Genomic DNA, 13,530 nt, shown 5'->3' with positions numbered 1-13,530 from the left:
AGCCCATCAGCTCCCCCCAGCCACCGCCGGCGTCAACAACAGGGAAGCTGCCTTGGAGCCGAGCGGCAGCGGCTGACCACCAAAACAATAATCTCAAACTCCTGACAGCGTTTGATCCGCCACGAAACATCCACGAACTATCATGACCTAAGCACCACAATGTCTTCTTTCAACTACGACCGCTACGACCGTCGTCAATCCAACTCGCGCAACCGCAGCGCCCTCGGCTTTTACGTTCCTCTCATCCTCACCGTAACGGTCGCGACTGCTGGTCTTGCAGCTTGGGTATGGAGTGCGCGCGAGGATAGTCGCGATTACTCTTCCGACGACGACCTATCCTACGGAGAAGATTCGTCGCATGAGAAGCGACAAGGCAGGGCGCCTGCAACACGCGATGCATCTGGTTTCCCAGTAGGGGAAGGAGGCGGTGAAGGCTATGGATACGGGGGCGGCGACGGCACACTACTCGGTCGCGCACAAGGCGTCATCAGACGCACACCATCGCCACAGCAATTGTTTGATACTGTGAGTAAGAAGACGGCGGCGGGTTGGGCCGCCGCGGGTGCAGCTGCTGGTGCGGCGCTTGCTTCTATCCGCGAGGAAGACAAAGACGAGGCATTCGGGGATCATTCGCGATGGAGCGAGGAGGCTACTATCAGGAGGAATGTTGAGGCGCAGAGTCGGGATAGCAATGCTGCCGTGGATGCCCAGGCGCGGAGCTTTGCGGCGAGTGTGCGGAAGGCTGAAGGGAGAGGCGAGTACAGCGGAAAGAGGAAGACGGTGGTTCTGGTCGTTAGCGCGGAGAGTCTGGTGGACAGAGTGGATGATGACGAGGGCTCGTACCGTGAAGAGAACGCTGTAAGTTCCCTATACCATATCCCCTTTCGCCATTCAGAAATTGACAGCTTGCAGACCATCCTCTCCCACCTCCCCGACACCGACTTCTCCAGAACCAAGCTCTTCGTCCTCATCTACTCCCCATCCCTGGGCTCGCGCCCACAATCCCGGTCCAACTCTCGCACTGGATCGTCCTCGCTCGGTGGCTCATACTCCGCCATCAGCACACCTGCACGCACACCAGGCGAGGAACTATCGTCTATTGAACCAGTCGTCTACACACCAGCACCAAGCACCCGAGGGTCTGACAACACACTCTGGAACACCCTCCATTCGCAAGCACTCCGTCTAGTCGAGGACCCAGCGATGGTCATGCCTTTCAATACCACCACAGGATTCGTGCACATGCTCAGGCACCTCGGACCCGAGCTTGTTTACGTAGTCGACGCATTGAGCGGTGTGAACGGTCAGAACATTGAGGACGTGCGGAAGTGGGTTGGTCAGACCATCGTCGTTGTTGGCGCTGACGGTACCGGTCTCGGTGGGCTTGTCGACACGGATGACGAGGGCCCTATGCGCAAGGGCAAGGAGAGTGAGCATACTGTCAGGTGGTGGCAGGTTCGCAGTGATATGATCGGTCTGGGCAAGGGCGTCGAGGTTGTTGATGCATCTAGGCTTGAAGATGACTATGAGAGAAGGGTGGGTGGGCGCGATTAGAGTGGGTCGCCTTTATGCTGGACCGGAGTTTGATGATTTACCCCTATGTATATAGCAGTCCTTTGCGATGCTTGTATTTGATCTACGACGAATATACCATGCTTTTTGACCCTTTGATTCATCTGATGACTGAGATCAGAGCAAGATGGTACCATGTACCGCAAGAAATACATGCAAGTGAGAACAGGTAATGACATTGCGGAACTGAAGACAACGACAAGCATGCCGCTTTGTTTGACCGAATGCCATGACAACGCCCCTCCGAAGGCCTAAACGCCGAACCGGAAAACCGTGGAGGTAAAACGATAGATGTTGGGAAGATGCTAGAATTTTACGCGAGGCAAGCCTACATCTGGACGCGGAGCAGGTAACGGAGTTTGACCTGTGCGACATCGTAGGTGATGTATTCATTGTACTGCAAATAAGCATTGGGTACGTTCGTAGGACCAGGCGGAGTCGATACGTCAGGCTAGTATAATGGTCAGTTGGCAATCTAGACGCAAAATGAAAGCCTGCTTACCATCATACAACCCTTCAAGGCTGGATTCATGCAACCGGCATCCTTCCACTTGCTTGGACCGGTCTGCCCCATACCGAACGTGCTGTACATGCCTTTCTTGATTGCATCCTCTCCAGCAGTGTACGATGAGTCGGTGAGCTCATGCATCGGGTTGCCAAGTTCAGCTTCGCAGAGAAGAAGCAAGGCAGTACCCCCGGAGTTGTACGCATTGCAATAATTGGCGGATTTGGAAGACATATCGGCCAGGTAGATACCCTTACCGAACATATATCCGGTGGCAGGAGCTTCGGGTGGCGCAATTCTGAGACCTTGGCCCAGAATACCACCATAGTTGGTGACACGAGATCCGTGCCAGAGCAAACGACGGTTACTGGCGATCTTCGAGTACTTACTCTTGTCGAAACGTTCGAATTCTCCTTGACGTTCAATCCGGAAAATCTCCTGGACTTTGTAGCTAACATTGTGCGTCTTGCCCTTCGAGTTGTTGAGGTACTCGTCGATTTCGACAAACTCGCGGCTCTTGTGATCGAGAGGCGACATCTCGTTCATACCCAGCCCTTGGAATTGCTTATCAAGCTTGTTGACATCACTCTTGTCCCTCAATTGGTCCTTGAGCATAGCAGCCGTCTCCTTCATATCCGACAGACTCTCGAGTAGCTCAATCTCCCTCTTAAGCAGATTGATATCCCGAATGATTGGTGGACGATTACGACCGAAGGCATGGGGGATGATGGAAAAGTACTGGTTTGACAGTCGTTCCACCTCTTCCCTAGACGTGGCATCGTTGTTGTCGATTAATACCGAGAGGTCTTTCAGCGCTTGAAAACCACGAGCGATAGTACCTTTGCTCAGCTTGCCCAGTGGAAGCTTGTTGGCATCATAGTTGAGCGCAGACATGGTTGCGTTAAAGTAGTCCTATCCACTGTTAGCTTGACATTTTTTCCAACACCCCGGTACCACGAGTCGGACGAATGCTGCAGCTTTACCTGGTTGAATATGAGCTCCATGAGATCCTGGACAGGCGGGGATAAGGTGCTCTCAGCAGGCGTGACGCTGTCCTTGGTATCTTCGACATCAGCGCCAGTGCCAGCATCGTCGTCGTCGACATCGTCGTCCGATTCAGGATTGTACGAGCGCTCTACGTAAGCGTACTTGCCAGCTTTCGGCTCTTCGCCACGGTCCGCCCACCTGAGACCTGATTTGTCCTTGAACTTCTTCTCAAACTCCTTCATGGCAGTGGCGAAACTCCCGTCGCCAAGCATCTTCACTTGACCACGATCACCGACACGCCCCCAGCGTGTCCAGGTTTGGAAGTCAGAACCATTGGTGAGAAGCTTAGAGCGTTAGTAGAGCATAGAGACATTCGTGAACTCATACGAACCTGAGCTCTGTAGAACTTGTCTGATAGAGTTAGCATATGCTTGAACTGAATGAGGCTACTACTGCTTACTGTTGTTGGCGGATGAGTTTGTCTGATTCAGTGACGCATCGTAGATCGTGCCATCGTTGTCATCGATATAGACTCGATAGTGGGCTAGAGGGCAGAATTCATCTACAGGGATGTCGATCTGCTTTGATTTGGCATTTTGACCATCGCCGACTTTCGCGTTCTCCTTAATCTTTGGCTTCTTGACTTCCGTTGGTGCAGCTGCTGGTGGTGAGGCAGATGACGCCGCACGCTTCTTCGACCCGTTTTGAGCAGGAGCTGGCGCTGGCGCGGCCGAATCAGACAGCAAATACTGCGACTCATTGACCTTGGAATCTGTCTCCGATGTCAACTTGAAGATCGTCATGGTATCTCGAAGTGTATATGACGATTTGGAAAAAGAAAGTATTTGAAACTTGCCTGTCGCCTCGCATTCATTGAGCCATTCGAGTGTGACAACAGGCACGTCATGAGCAACTGCAGCTTGTACTTTTGTAGAATTACTCTCGAAATCCTTCTCTGTTGCGATGAGATGCGTCGTGTCCGCTGATACGCTGGACGCGAATGTAGCGCCGAGTGACGTTAGACGCGCCTTTAGTGTCGATTGAGTTTCTCCACCGGGGAAGCGGCCAGATGCCGCGACGGAACATCCATCAAGGGGAGAGGCCGCTGGGGCTTTCTGTGCAGCTTTGCGAGCCATTGGTGCGATTGGAGTTGAGAAAGATGCGATGCAACCGAATTCGAGGTGAGGAATGGGTATTTGAACAATCGATTGAGACGAGATTAGGCGGCCGGTGAGACGCTGGCCTGGGTCTGAAAGGAACGCCCTTAGGCATCAGCCCCAAAAGCGGACTAGCGTTCATTTCTGCCTTCGCGAGATCGACGCGTTCACACATGATAAGACGATGTGGTACTACAAGCACCACCATCATCAGAACTGCGACTCTAGACTTCCGCAATATCACTTTCCGTCAAGATGGCATCGCTTCTCACAATACCCCTGGAATTACTTGTCGCCGTCTCAGAGTACCTTCCCACCGAAGATCTAGGATCGCTCCGACTTGTGTGCAAACAAACTGAGAAGTCGCTCTACGAATGGTTCTCGAAAGAATTCTTCTTCAAAAAGCAATTCATGCTTACGCACAAGAGCTTGCAAGCACTTGTTGACATATCCAAACACGCCAGTCTTTCCAAGAAAGTGTCGCATCTCATCATTGCCACGAACGTTTATACTGAGATACCGCTACGCTTCAGAGATGAAGACGCCGCTATACGCTACATCCAAGGCTATGAGGAGCAGAAAACTTTGTTAGGCACAGGTATCGATCGCGAGATGCTCACAGAAGCTTTCGAGCGTCTTGAAAACCTTACCACCATCGGGATCCGCGACTTCAACGCGAGCAATCGAGTCCGCGACGGCAAGAGTTGGGCTTCCTGGGGCGCGACCACCGTCTATCGCGAGACCGGTATTGGGATGCAGTTTTCTGATCGCGACACTTTCGCACATGAGATCGGCACTCGTTTTGCATCTCGTGTCTTCTCCTGTGTGCTGTACGCTCTAGGCAAGGCGAACCGAAGACCTACTGAATTTGAGGTGCTACTCCGCCAGCGTGGCCTTCCAGATACCGCATTCTTTCTCCCCGATTATATCCGACCGACCATTGAGCCCATACTGCAAAATACAACCACATTACTACTAAATGTGGATCTCAAGCCTCGTTATCTGCACACTCACAGCAATGGAACGTCTGCAGACCCGAACGCGGGACGCTCACTTCGGCGCTTCCTACACTTCACCCCAAATCTCATACACCTCCGCCTAAACTTTGAGAAACATCTGGTAGCCAACAACGAGGATTTTCTGCAGTGGTTGGGTACTCCAGAGCCAGTCGACGTTCCAAGCAACACCGCTTTTCTTGACCCCGCCACAATCACTTTACCGCTCTTGAAGAAGCTCGAACTCGGTCAGTTAAGCGCTCGCGCTGACATTCTTGTCGCTCTCATCACGAAGTTCGCACCGACCCTGGAAGACCTGAGCCTTTGGAGAATGAACCTCCCCTCTGCAGCCGCTCCGCCGTTCGGACACAAGCCCAACTTCTGGAGGAACTTCTTCCACACACTATCCAAGATTCAGAGACTTGCTCTCAGTCATCTAAAATTTGGTCTGCTGCAGCAAGATCATATGCATGTGGGGTTCAAGCAAGAGGATGCTGACGGGGACTTGAAGGCACCTTCCAGAACGGTGAAGGAACACACGGGGACGGATATGAGAAAGTTCTGGAAGGAGTTAGAGGAGGAAGTGACCGTGAAGTGGCCGGAAGAGGTACACGTGATTGATGCCTCGGACGAAGATGAAGACGAGGATATGGAAGATGACGACGATGATGATCATGATCATGATGATGACGACGACGACGAGAGCGACTAATAGAGTTGTAACTACTCATATGGCATTATGTCTGCTACTACCATGTTCACAACCTTTTCCTTCCTGAGCGGCTATTCACATAGCATGGCTATTCCAAAACAATCTTCATAACATTCGTTCTCAACACTATCACATCTTTCTCAGTCTGAAACGTTGGTGTCCGTCTTTCTTACTAACTTGAACATATTCACTTGTCCAATCAAATGACTCTTCTTCCTCAAGACCAGGCACAAGGCCAAAAGCTCAATGGAAAAATAATAATAAGATGACGTTGATAGATACGCTTCAGTACGGCAAATACAGTACTGCGAACAGTGCGTGTTGATTGTGTGGAAGAACGCGAATCACCTCGTCCTGTGTACAAATCCCAAAGCCCTCGGAGGTCATTTTCTGCAAGCAACAAGTACATGACAGAGATGACTGTCTGCGACCAGACTGAATGCAAAATTGTCTTTCACTCTTATGAGTTTTGGTGACTCTCATCTTTCCCTACGATCCAGAGTCGAAGTGATGAAAGGTGCTGCGGGTTGTATAGTCGCTGAGAGCAGCGATGACGGTGCTGCCCCAGATGCTGGTGGAACAAGGTTCCGGCTAGGCAGCCAGGTCTCACTCTCACTTCGCATACGGGCAGTACAAGACCGAGTTACGTGCTTGCGACGGCTATTCGCGCGCTCAAGTTGGCCAATGAGACGTGGTCGATCTCAGGTACGTTGCCTTCCATGCCTACTTCGGGCCCCTGATGACGTAGCATCCGTTTGCGTTCCTGTCACCGGCTTGCGAAGAAGTCGAAATTGTGGCTGTTGCTCGCACACGGATCATCATGCTAGCTATCACGATGCTTGGCACCACCTCCGCCCGCTACCTTTAGTACCGGTCTGTAAAGTTCACCAAGCGACCACTTCAGCCTTCATATTCAGCTGTTCTCGAATTCACAAAAGGTATATATTGACCCTTTCATCGACTACTTACACGCATGACTAACTGGTCCTAGATATTATAATGCCAACCGTGGAGTCCAAGGACGAGACCATCGTCGACCCGCGGAAGCATGTCTACGCCCTTGTAGATCGCATGATGGGTCCGGTCTCTGAGGATTCAGACGATGACTTTAGCCCTATCTTCTCCAACACTTCGAGACCCAACTCGCCCACCGCATCAATAACTTAGCTCGCCAGCGCGATCAATTCAAAGGCGCAATCGAGGCTGGCCTTCTCGAGAACGACAAGCTCCGCGAAGAGCGCGACCACTAACGGGATCTCTACATGAACATGGTCTGCGGTAGGAACGGCAACAATGGCAACGAAACCGGCAACACCACCAACTTTAATAGTGGGTCACAATCTCTCCACATTCACGCTGAGACGGCCCAGGTATGTACGGCTTCACCGGGCAACCCCTTCAGTGGCCTCGACGTCGAGACGTCCAAGATCAGCGGACCTAGCACCAAACGCCCAACTTACAGCGATCACTGTACGCGTGAGAAGGCTGGAAAATATTGTAAAAAGTCCTCACGCCCCTACTGGCACCGTTATCCAGATGCGTGTTGGGCCGCTAACCGACCTACTCTTGTCGCAGATAAGTCCGCTGAGAGCCGGCTAGACGTTACCATGCATGAGCGTGGATACATTCAGCGTCTTCGTTGAGGCGTCTGGTGGGATGGTACAGTCACGTAGCCATTTGGGTGGATTACCAAGCGACCACTTCGACCTTCTCATCCGTATACAGCTGATGATGGGTAGAACTTCGTCCAACAAGGGACTGACGTGTACGAAGATGCCAAACGAGCAGAAATTGCAGCACAATCAGGCCGATAATTGAGTAAAGAACGCCAATGGGGATTTGGTGTTTGGACGACGTCTAAGTAGAAATAACCCACTTTTCACAAGCAGAAGTCAGGCTACGATGCTCAGTAGCGCATCCAGAAGAGTGGACAAGTCGCAATGGTTGTGGATGTTAACAAGCATATCCACGCGGTGCCAGAAGGTGCTGAGTTCACCGTTTTGATCCGGTGACTCGATGGACTGATTATCCACGAGGATTCTTTCCATCACTTCGATTCACCACATAGTCAAGGAACGTGGCTTAAAGCTCCTGGTATTTTGAGTATCGAGGTGCCCCATCGAACTCAAGTGCCCTCGCATGGTACTAAACCTGGGGCTAGGTTCCGCCATGTCCATCACCGGTACAGAGCTTCGTGCATACAACAAGAGCGGAGAAGACCCAACAGGCGAGATCGAGATGCTTTTCTACTACTTCAAGCGCATGCGCGAAGGCAAGGCAAAACCCAACGAGGGAACTCAAAACCGAAACGAACTTCCAGATGCCAACTATCTTGGCGGTAAGTTCCTTACTGGCACACCGCAGGACGACAGGCCGTTCTCGAGTCCTCAGAAAGTATGTATTGCATGAAAGCTGAGCGCGAGCGTCAGATCTAAGCTCATGGACGCGCGCTGAGGACCTCCTGGGTCGGCCTTCTGGATAACTTCGCGGCATGGTCTTGGCGTTGGGGACGTCCTAACTTGATCATCGTGGATGAAATATGGCTTGGGTTTGACCTTAGTATCCTTCCCGTTCATGTACGGCAATGGAAATGTGGCTTCGTTTCTTTGTTGGAAATATCCTCGCTAAGTTATGATAATTGCGTTATCGAGTTTACATGGCGTTAGGAACCTCCTTAGAGGGCTGAGAGGCGAAGGGTTTTCAATACGACTGTTCTAAGCTGCTTGCTGATGGTTTTCATAGAATCATAAGAAAAGTTTTTCCCGTGTATCGCACTAGAACACCATCAGCATGTACGATGGTGAACATCTACTAAGAGCAAAGACCCAGTGCAGATACGATCGAAAACCTATAGTATATCGGAACCGGTCGGATATTTGTGCGACATCATTCAGGCTGACATAGTTCGTACGTGCTTTAGTGTTCGTTCTCTTCACCGGTTGACCGGTCAAGCCGCATCAGCCAATCAGCGCTCTTCTCGATTCAGCACCTTGCATTTTGCTTCTTCTTTCTTGGAATGACCCGCAATCGGTGTACATCCCTTCGTGTTACCTATTATATGCAGTGAGCATGATGCAGACGTGCACATGGGCACGAATGCCGCATGAACACGATGTCGCATAGTATATGGCCGTGAAAAGCAGGCGCGGGTCCTAGGGCAGCCTCTGAGGAACGTTATCAAGCGTACATATTTGCAGTCGCAGTGCTGTCACTATGTCAGCCTATTTGGAGAAGATTACCATCAGCGCCAGTCAAGTTGTAGATATGATGGGCCAAATGCAACGATAGTGTTCACATTCGTAGTTCCCGGTTGACTGACCGGAGAGGATGGCACGTGCCCGATGCGGTGGCTTTACCGGTGAGGATCCTCGACAACACTAAAACGCTGGTCACATCTCCATCGGAACTCCAACCTTTCGCATACGCAGTTCTTCCTAGGGGCAGCACGAGGTAACAAGATGGAAGTTCTCGATGTGAAAGGTCTCTCCGAGCGCCTAAGATGGGAAGACAACGAGTATTGGTTGCACCTCGAGGCTGAGACTCCGTTCGAGAAGTATCCCGGTAAGCTTATGGAGATACATGTAGGTCGCGAATCGAGCTAACGTTGCGCAGCAAAACAACATGCGCGGAGGGTGCAAGAGAAGTTGGGTGTTGAGGAAGGCTTGATATACCTCTCAGGTCAGCCGGCGAGAAACAACGAGGATAGCGACATGCCAGCGCCATTTCGACAACGCCGATACTTCTACTATTTAAGCGGGTGCGTTGATCTGGGAGTACTGTGAGGGTCGTGCTGATGGTATGAAGATGCAATGAGCCTGACTGCCATCTGACGTACGACACGCGACGAGACGAACTCTCTTTATTCATTCCACGCATCAAGCCCGAACGCGTCATCTGGAATGGCCGCGGCTCTACTCTGGCAGAGGCGCTTGTGAAGTACGATGTTGATCAAGTTTTTTATGCAGATGAGCTTCAGTACGCTGTCCAAGGTTGGGCAATCAGTAATCGGCAGGCTGGAATCTACATCCTGCACCAGGCATCGTCATTCCCAGGTTGCGAGAACTTTAAGCCTCGCATCGATTCGACAAACCTTCGGCCAGCGATGAACATATGTCGCATGGTCAAGGATGATCACGAGATCAAACTCATCCGGAAGGCGAATGACATAAGCTCGCAAGCACACCGAGAAGTACTTGCTAACATCGCAAAGTTCAAGAACGAAGCGCAGGTTGAGGGTCTTTTCATAGATGTGTGCATATCGCATCAAGCGAAGCAACAGGCTTATGATCCCATCGCTGCGTCTGGGCCGAATGCTGGAACTCTTCATTATGACGCGAACAACGAAGATCTCGCAGGTCGTCAACTCATGTGTTTAGACGCAGGATGCGAGTACGAACTCTATGCAAGTGACATTACAAGAAGTTTCCCGCTGTCTGCTTCTTGGCCGAGCAAAGAGGCAGAGAACATTTACAAGCTAGTCGAACGTATGCAGGAGACGTGTATCAAGCGGCTAGAACCTGGCGTGAGGTATCTGGATCTCCACATCATGGCACATCAGATCGCTATCGATGGACTGCTGCAGCTAGGAATCCTCCACAACGGAACGAAGGAAGAAATTTACAGGTCTGGCACAAGTAGAGCGTTCTTTCCGCATGGTCTTGGACATCACATAGGTCTCGAGGTGCATGATGTGGGTCAGGCACAGCTGATGAGTGTCAGAAGAGGAAAGCCAGTGTACCAGCAGGTAAGTTCGAGCAACACGCCTTTTAATCAATAGCTGACAGAACAATAGGCGCCGTCCCTCTACCCACAGAACTTCCATGTCCCGGTGTATGACTCCAAGACCTGTCACGCGCCATCCGACCCCCAGAGCAGCCATCTCGAAGAAGGCATGATTGTCACGGTGGAGCCTGGCATCTACTTTTCGGCATATGCGCTACAGCACTTCTATCTCCCATCTCCCATCCACTCTAAGTTTATCAATAGTGAGGTATTGGAGCGATACATGCCTGTGGGCGGTGTTCGCATTGAAGACGACATTCTTATCACCTCTTGTGGTTACGAAAACTTAACGACGGCCCCCAAAGGCGACGCGATGCTTGAAATTATCCGGAATGGGAGAGTTAGTATCATGGACCTATCGGGTCCAGGTCTTGCCCCCCTACGAAGACTGAGTAGCGATGTAGAGCCGGCCTTACGCCGCGCTCCCGGCATTTCCAAGAAGATACCACCGCAACACCTGCAAAGGCCGCTTGCCAGAGCGACGACTCTACCCGCGGACTTCAAGCAGCAGCACGGTATCGATCTCGAGCCTCTCGCAGGCCCTTCGTTGTTTTCGAACTTCTCACGGTCAATGACTACGGAAGAGAAGATTCAACAGTGGCAGCACAAACAAAACTCAGTAGATACTGTGCCATACCCTCCAATAAACGTGGAGAAGCTGCAATCGGTGTGCGGCGAGACAAGTCCGAACGTCCAACATGTCTACATGAGCAACGCCTCTACCCCAGCCTCCCTACCACGACCAAGTTCTGAATTCGAAAGCACACCTAAGTGCAAGAATTGTGCGATACTCGTCCAAACGCTAGATCGACTGCGTCAGAACCTTACGTCCTCAACCCAGAGCTCTTCGAAGTCTGAGACGAAGTCGATGGTAAGAACCGACTTGAGAAGAAGGAACACCGCACCATTGTGTGATGAAGCTCCATTAGCCGTGCCACACATTGATGGGTTGTCCGTTGGCGCATCGGCTTGCACTGTTAACCTCGACAAGCGGCAAAGAATTGCACTCCCTCCACCTCATCCTATTCCAGTTGGACCTGCCGAAATAAGAGCAACCCAATGGCATAGACGCTATCACACAGCTCCTCCCTCACGTACGGTTCGACCTCAGGCCCTGAGCGGCCAGGTTTTTCAACCACATCCTCCGCGCGAACAGTTGGCGACCAACGCAAACCTTGCTTCGCCGCGCCAGCAATTACCCGCAACCACAACTCTTTCGTCACGGCCCAGACGTCGTAGCACTAAAGATGAACCTGAGCCTTCTCCGTGCACAGAAGGTATAGAAGCGGAAGCTACACGAGAGAAGTTAGAGTCTTTGCAGTTGAGGCTCGATTCGCTAGAGGAGCGCGCTCGTGTCAAGAAAAGACAGCAAAACCAGGCCGTGCTGCCGGAACGGTTCCTCGCTTCCCGACCGTCAATGCCAGTTTTGATGTCCCAGAATCCATGGCAGCAACACAGCATAGAACCTCGACGTATGGAGAGGAGAGGTCCTGTCAAGAGGAGGTCAACCGACATCGCAGGTCTTGACATTGACCGATCTCAGCTTAGATGCCAAGAGGAGGGCGATGCATTGATTAGAGATACGTTCTTTTTACGTTAATGGAGCAATGGCTGGTCACCTCTCGCCAACTGCGGAAGAGCTATATACGTTATTCTTATCTTCTCGGTTCTACTATCTTACAACCAATATACGTTTTATTACATGTCAGAAACGTTACAATATTGGTCGGAGTATTCGACAAAACAAAACTAAATTCGTCATCAGTTTCTCATCAGAAATGTGCAACGCTAGTCCTGCATTTCCTCCTCACAAACGCTGGCTGTTCCGATACGCAGTAAGCTCACAAGGCGCTCGAGCTCGCTCATGATACCCCCGCGTACGTGATCTTCCCAATGAGATGCTTCCTGAAGACATAGTCTTCGGCCTAAACTCACCTCAAGTACATCGAGCTCGCATCCGAATGATTCCAGTGGAGATAGACCAGCTTGTATCTGACCAGCCGCAAGAACACTTGAACAAGTACTCAATCTGTAAAAGATGCGCAATCTCTTGAACTCAGCGCTATCTCGGAGTTGAAGGCCATGCTTTACAAGCATACGGAAGCTCTTTGGGAGAAAGTACAACATCATACCGCTGCTGCTCCTCTCCAACAACATAAGAGCTTTTATGCACAGCTCCTCGAGTTGCGGCAGCAAGTTGAACACGTCGACATCACATGTTTGGTTAGATTGATTAACGTGCATGTGATCGGCTTCTACCTGACTGTGGAGAAGAAGCTCTTGCATTGCCTCGTCGCGGATCTGACGGTTGACCAAGATTGACTCTGGAAGTTAAGAGTATTCTGGAGAACATGTAATCCGATAGAGGGCACGCTGAACGGGCCGGAACAGATTGATATGATACCTGTTCAGCTTCACGCCATACCAGAAGTATTTGTTGCCGTCTGCTTGTAGCAAATCCCAAAAGTGGAGGTAAATCAGATTGCGAAGCTCACGCGGCAGCCAGAGCAAAAGAAACGATCCCGAATCAGTGAATTGGTCGCCATATTAGGTCATTAAGAGTCAAAGGGGTATTAGATACATATACTATCATCGGCTTGCAATGGTTGATTGATGGCAAACCACCAGGCCAAGAACACGCATAACCTGAGCCTCATCCATTCAGAATTTGACCATCTTTAGGACCATGCGGAATGTCCTGAAACTTTACTTGGCATCGCCTGGCCGTGTGGTGTCGTATTGTGTGGTCTGCGAACGCGTGTGCTTCTCCTCTGTGCTCTTGTCATCTCTGACTCCAGAATGTGCCCATGAACGATTCTC

The 13,530-nt window shown here is 51.1% G+C and overlaps 4 protein-coding genes across 4 annotated transcripts; 3 read left to right on the top strand and 1 right to left on the bottom strand.

The window, feature by feature from the left end:
* Positions 1-159: 159 nt before the first annotated feature.
* ALTATR162_LOCUS1198 (uncharacterized protein) lies at positions 160-1,554 on the top strand (the record flags this gene model as incomplete). The annotated part of the gene is made up of 2 exons (XM_043308793.1): positions 160-858; positions 913-1,554. The coding sequence occupies 2 exons, from the start codon at positions 160-162 to the stop codon at positions 1,552-1,554; spliced, it is 1,341 nt and encodes a 446-aa protein (XP_043164728.1).
* Positions 1,555-1,900: 346 nt separating this feature from the next.
* ALTATR162_LOCUS1197 (uncharacterized protein) lies at positions 1,901-4,200 on the bottom strand (the record flags this gene model as incomplete). The annotated part of the gene is made up of 5 exons (XM_043308792.1): positions 1,901-2,023; positions 2,075-2,989; positions 3,061-3,408; positions 3,456-3,475; positions 3,525-4,200. The coding sequence occupies 5 exons, from the start codon at positions 4,198-4,200 to the stop codon at positions 1,901-1,903; spliced, it is 2,082 nt and encodes a 693-aa protein (XP_043164727.1).
* Positions 4,201-4,476: 276 nt separating this feature from the next.
* On the top strand, positions 4,477-5,928 carry ALTATR162_LOCUS1196 (uncharacterized protein; the record flags this gene model as incomplete). The annotated part of the gene is made up of 1 exon (XM_043308791.1): positions 4,477-5,928. The coding sequence occupies one exon, from the start codon at positions 4,477-4,479 to the stop codon at positions 5,926-5,928; it is 1,452 nt and encodes a 483-aa protein (XP_043164726.1).
* A 1,268-nt stretch (positions 5,929-7,196) lies between these two features.
* On the top strand, positions 7,197-12,310 carry ALTATR162_LOCUS1195 (uncharacterized protein; the record flags this gene model as incomplete). Its single annotated transcript, XM_043308790.1, has 6 exons — positions 7,197-7,398; positions 8,090-8,322; positions 9,357-9,489; positions 9,541-9,685; positions 9,733-10,672; positions 10,721-12,310. The coding sequence occupies 6 exons, from the start codon at positions 7,197-7,199 to the stop codon at positions 12,308-12,310; spliced, it is 3,243 nt and encodes a 1,080-aa protein (XP_043164725.1).
* Between the last annotated feature and the right edge of the window lie 1,220 nt (positions 12,311-13,530).

Source organism: Alternaria atra (genome assembly GCF_907166805.1).
Source record: "Alternaria atra isolate CS162 genome assembly, contig: 21, whole genome shotgun sequence".
In the NCBI taxonomy this organism is placed as follows: Eukaryota; Fungi; Ascomycota; class Dothideomycetes; order Pleosporales; family Pleosporaceae; genus Alternaria; species Alternaria atra.
Note: the sequence above shows the minus strand (reverse complement) of the source record. Positions and strands in the feature narration are given on the sequence as shown.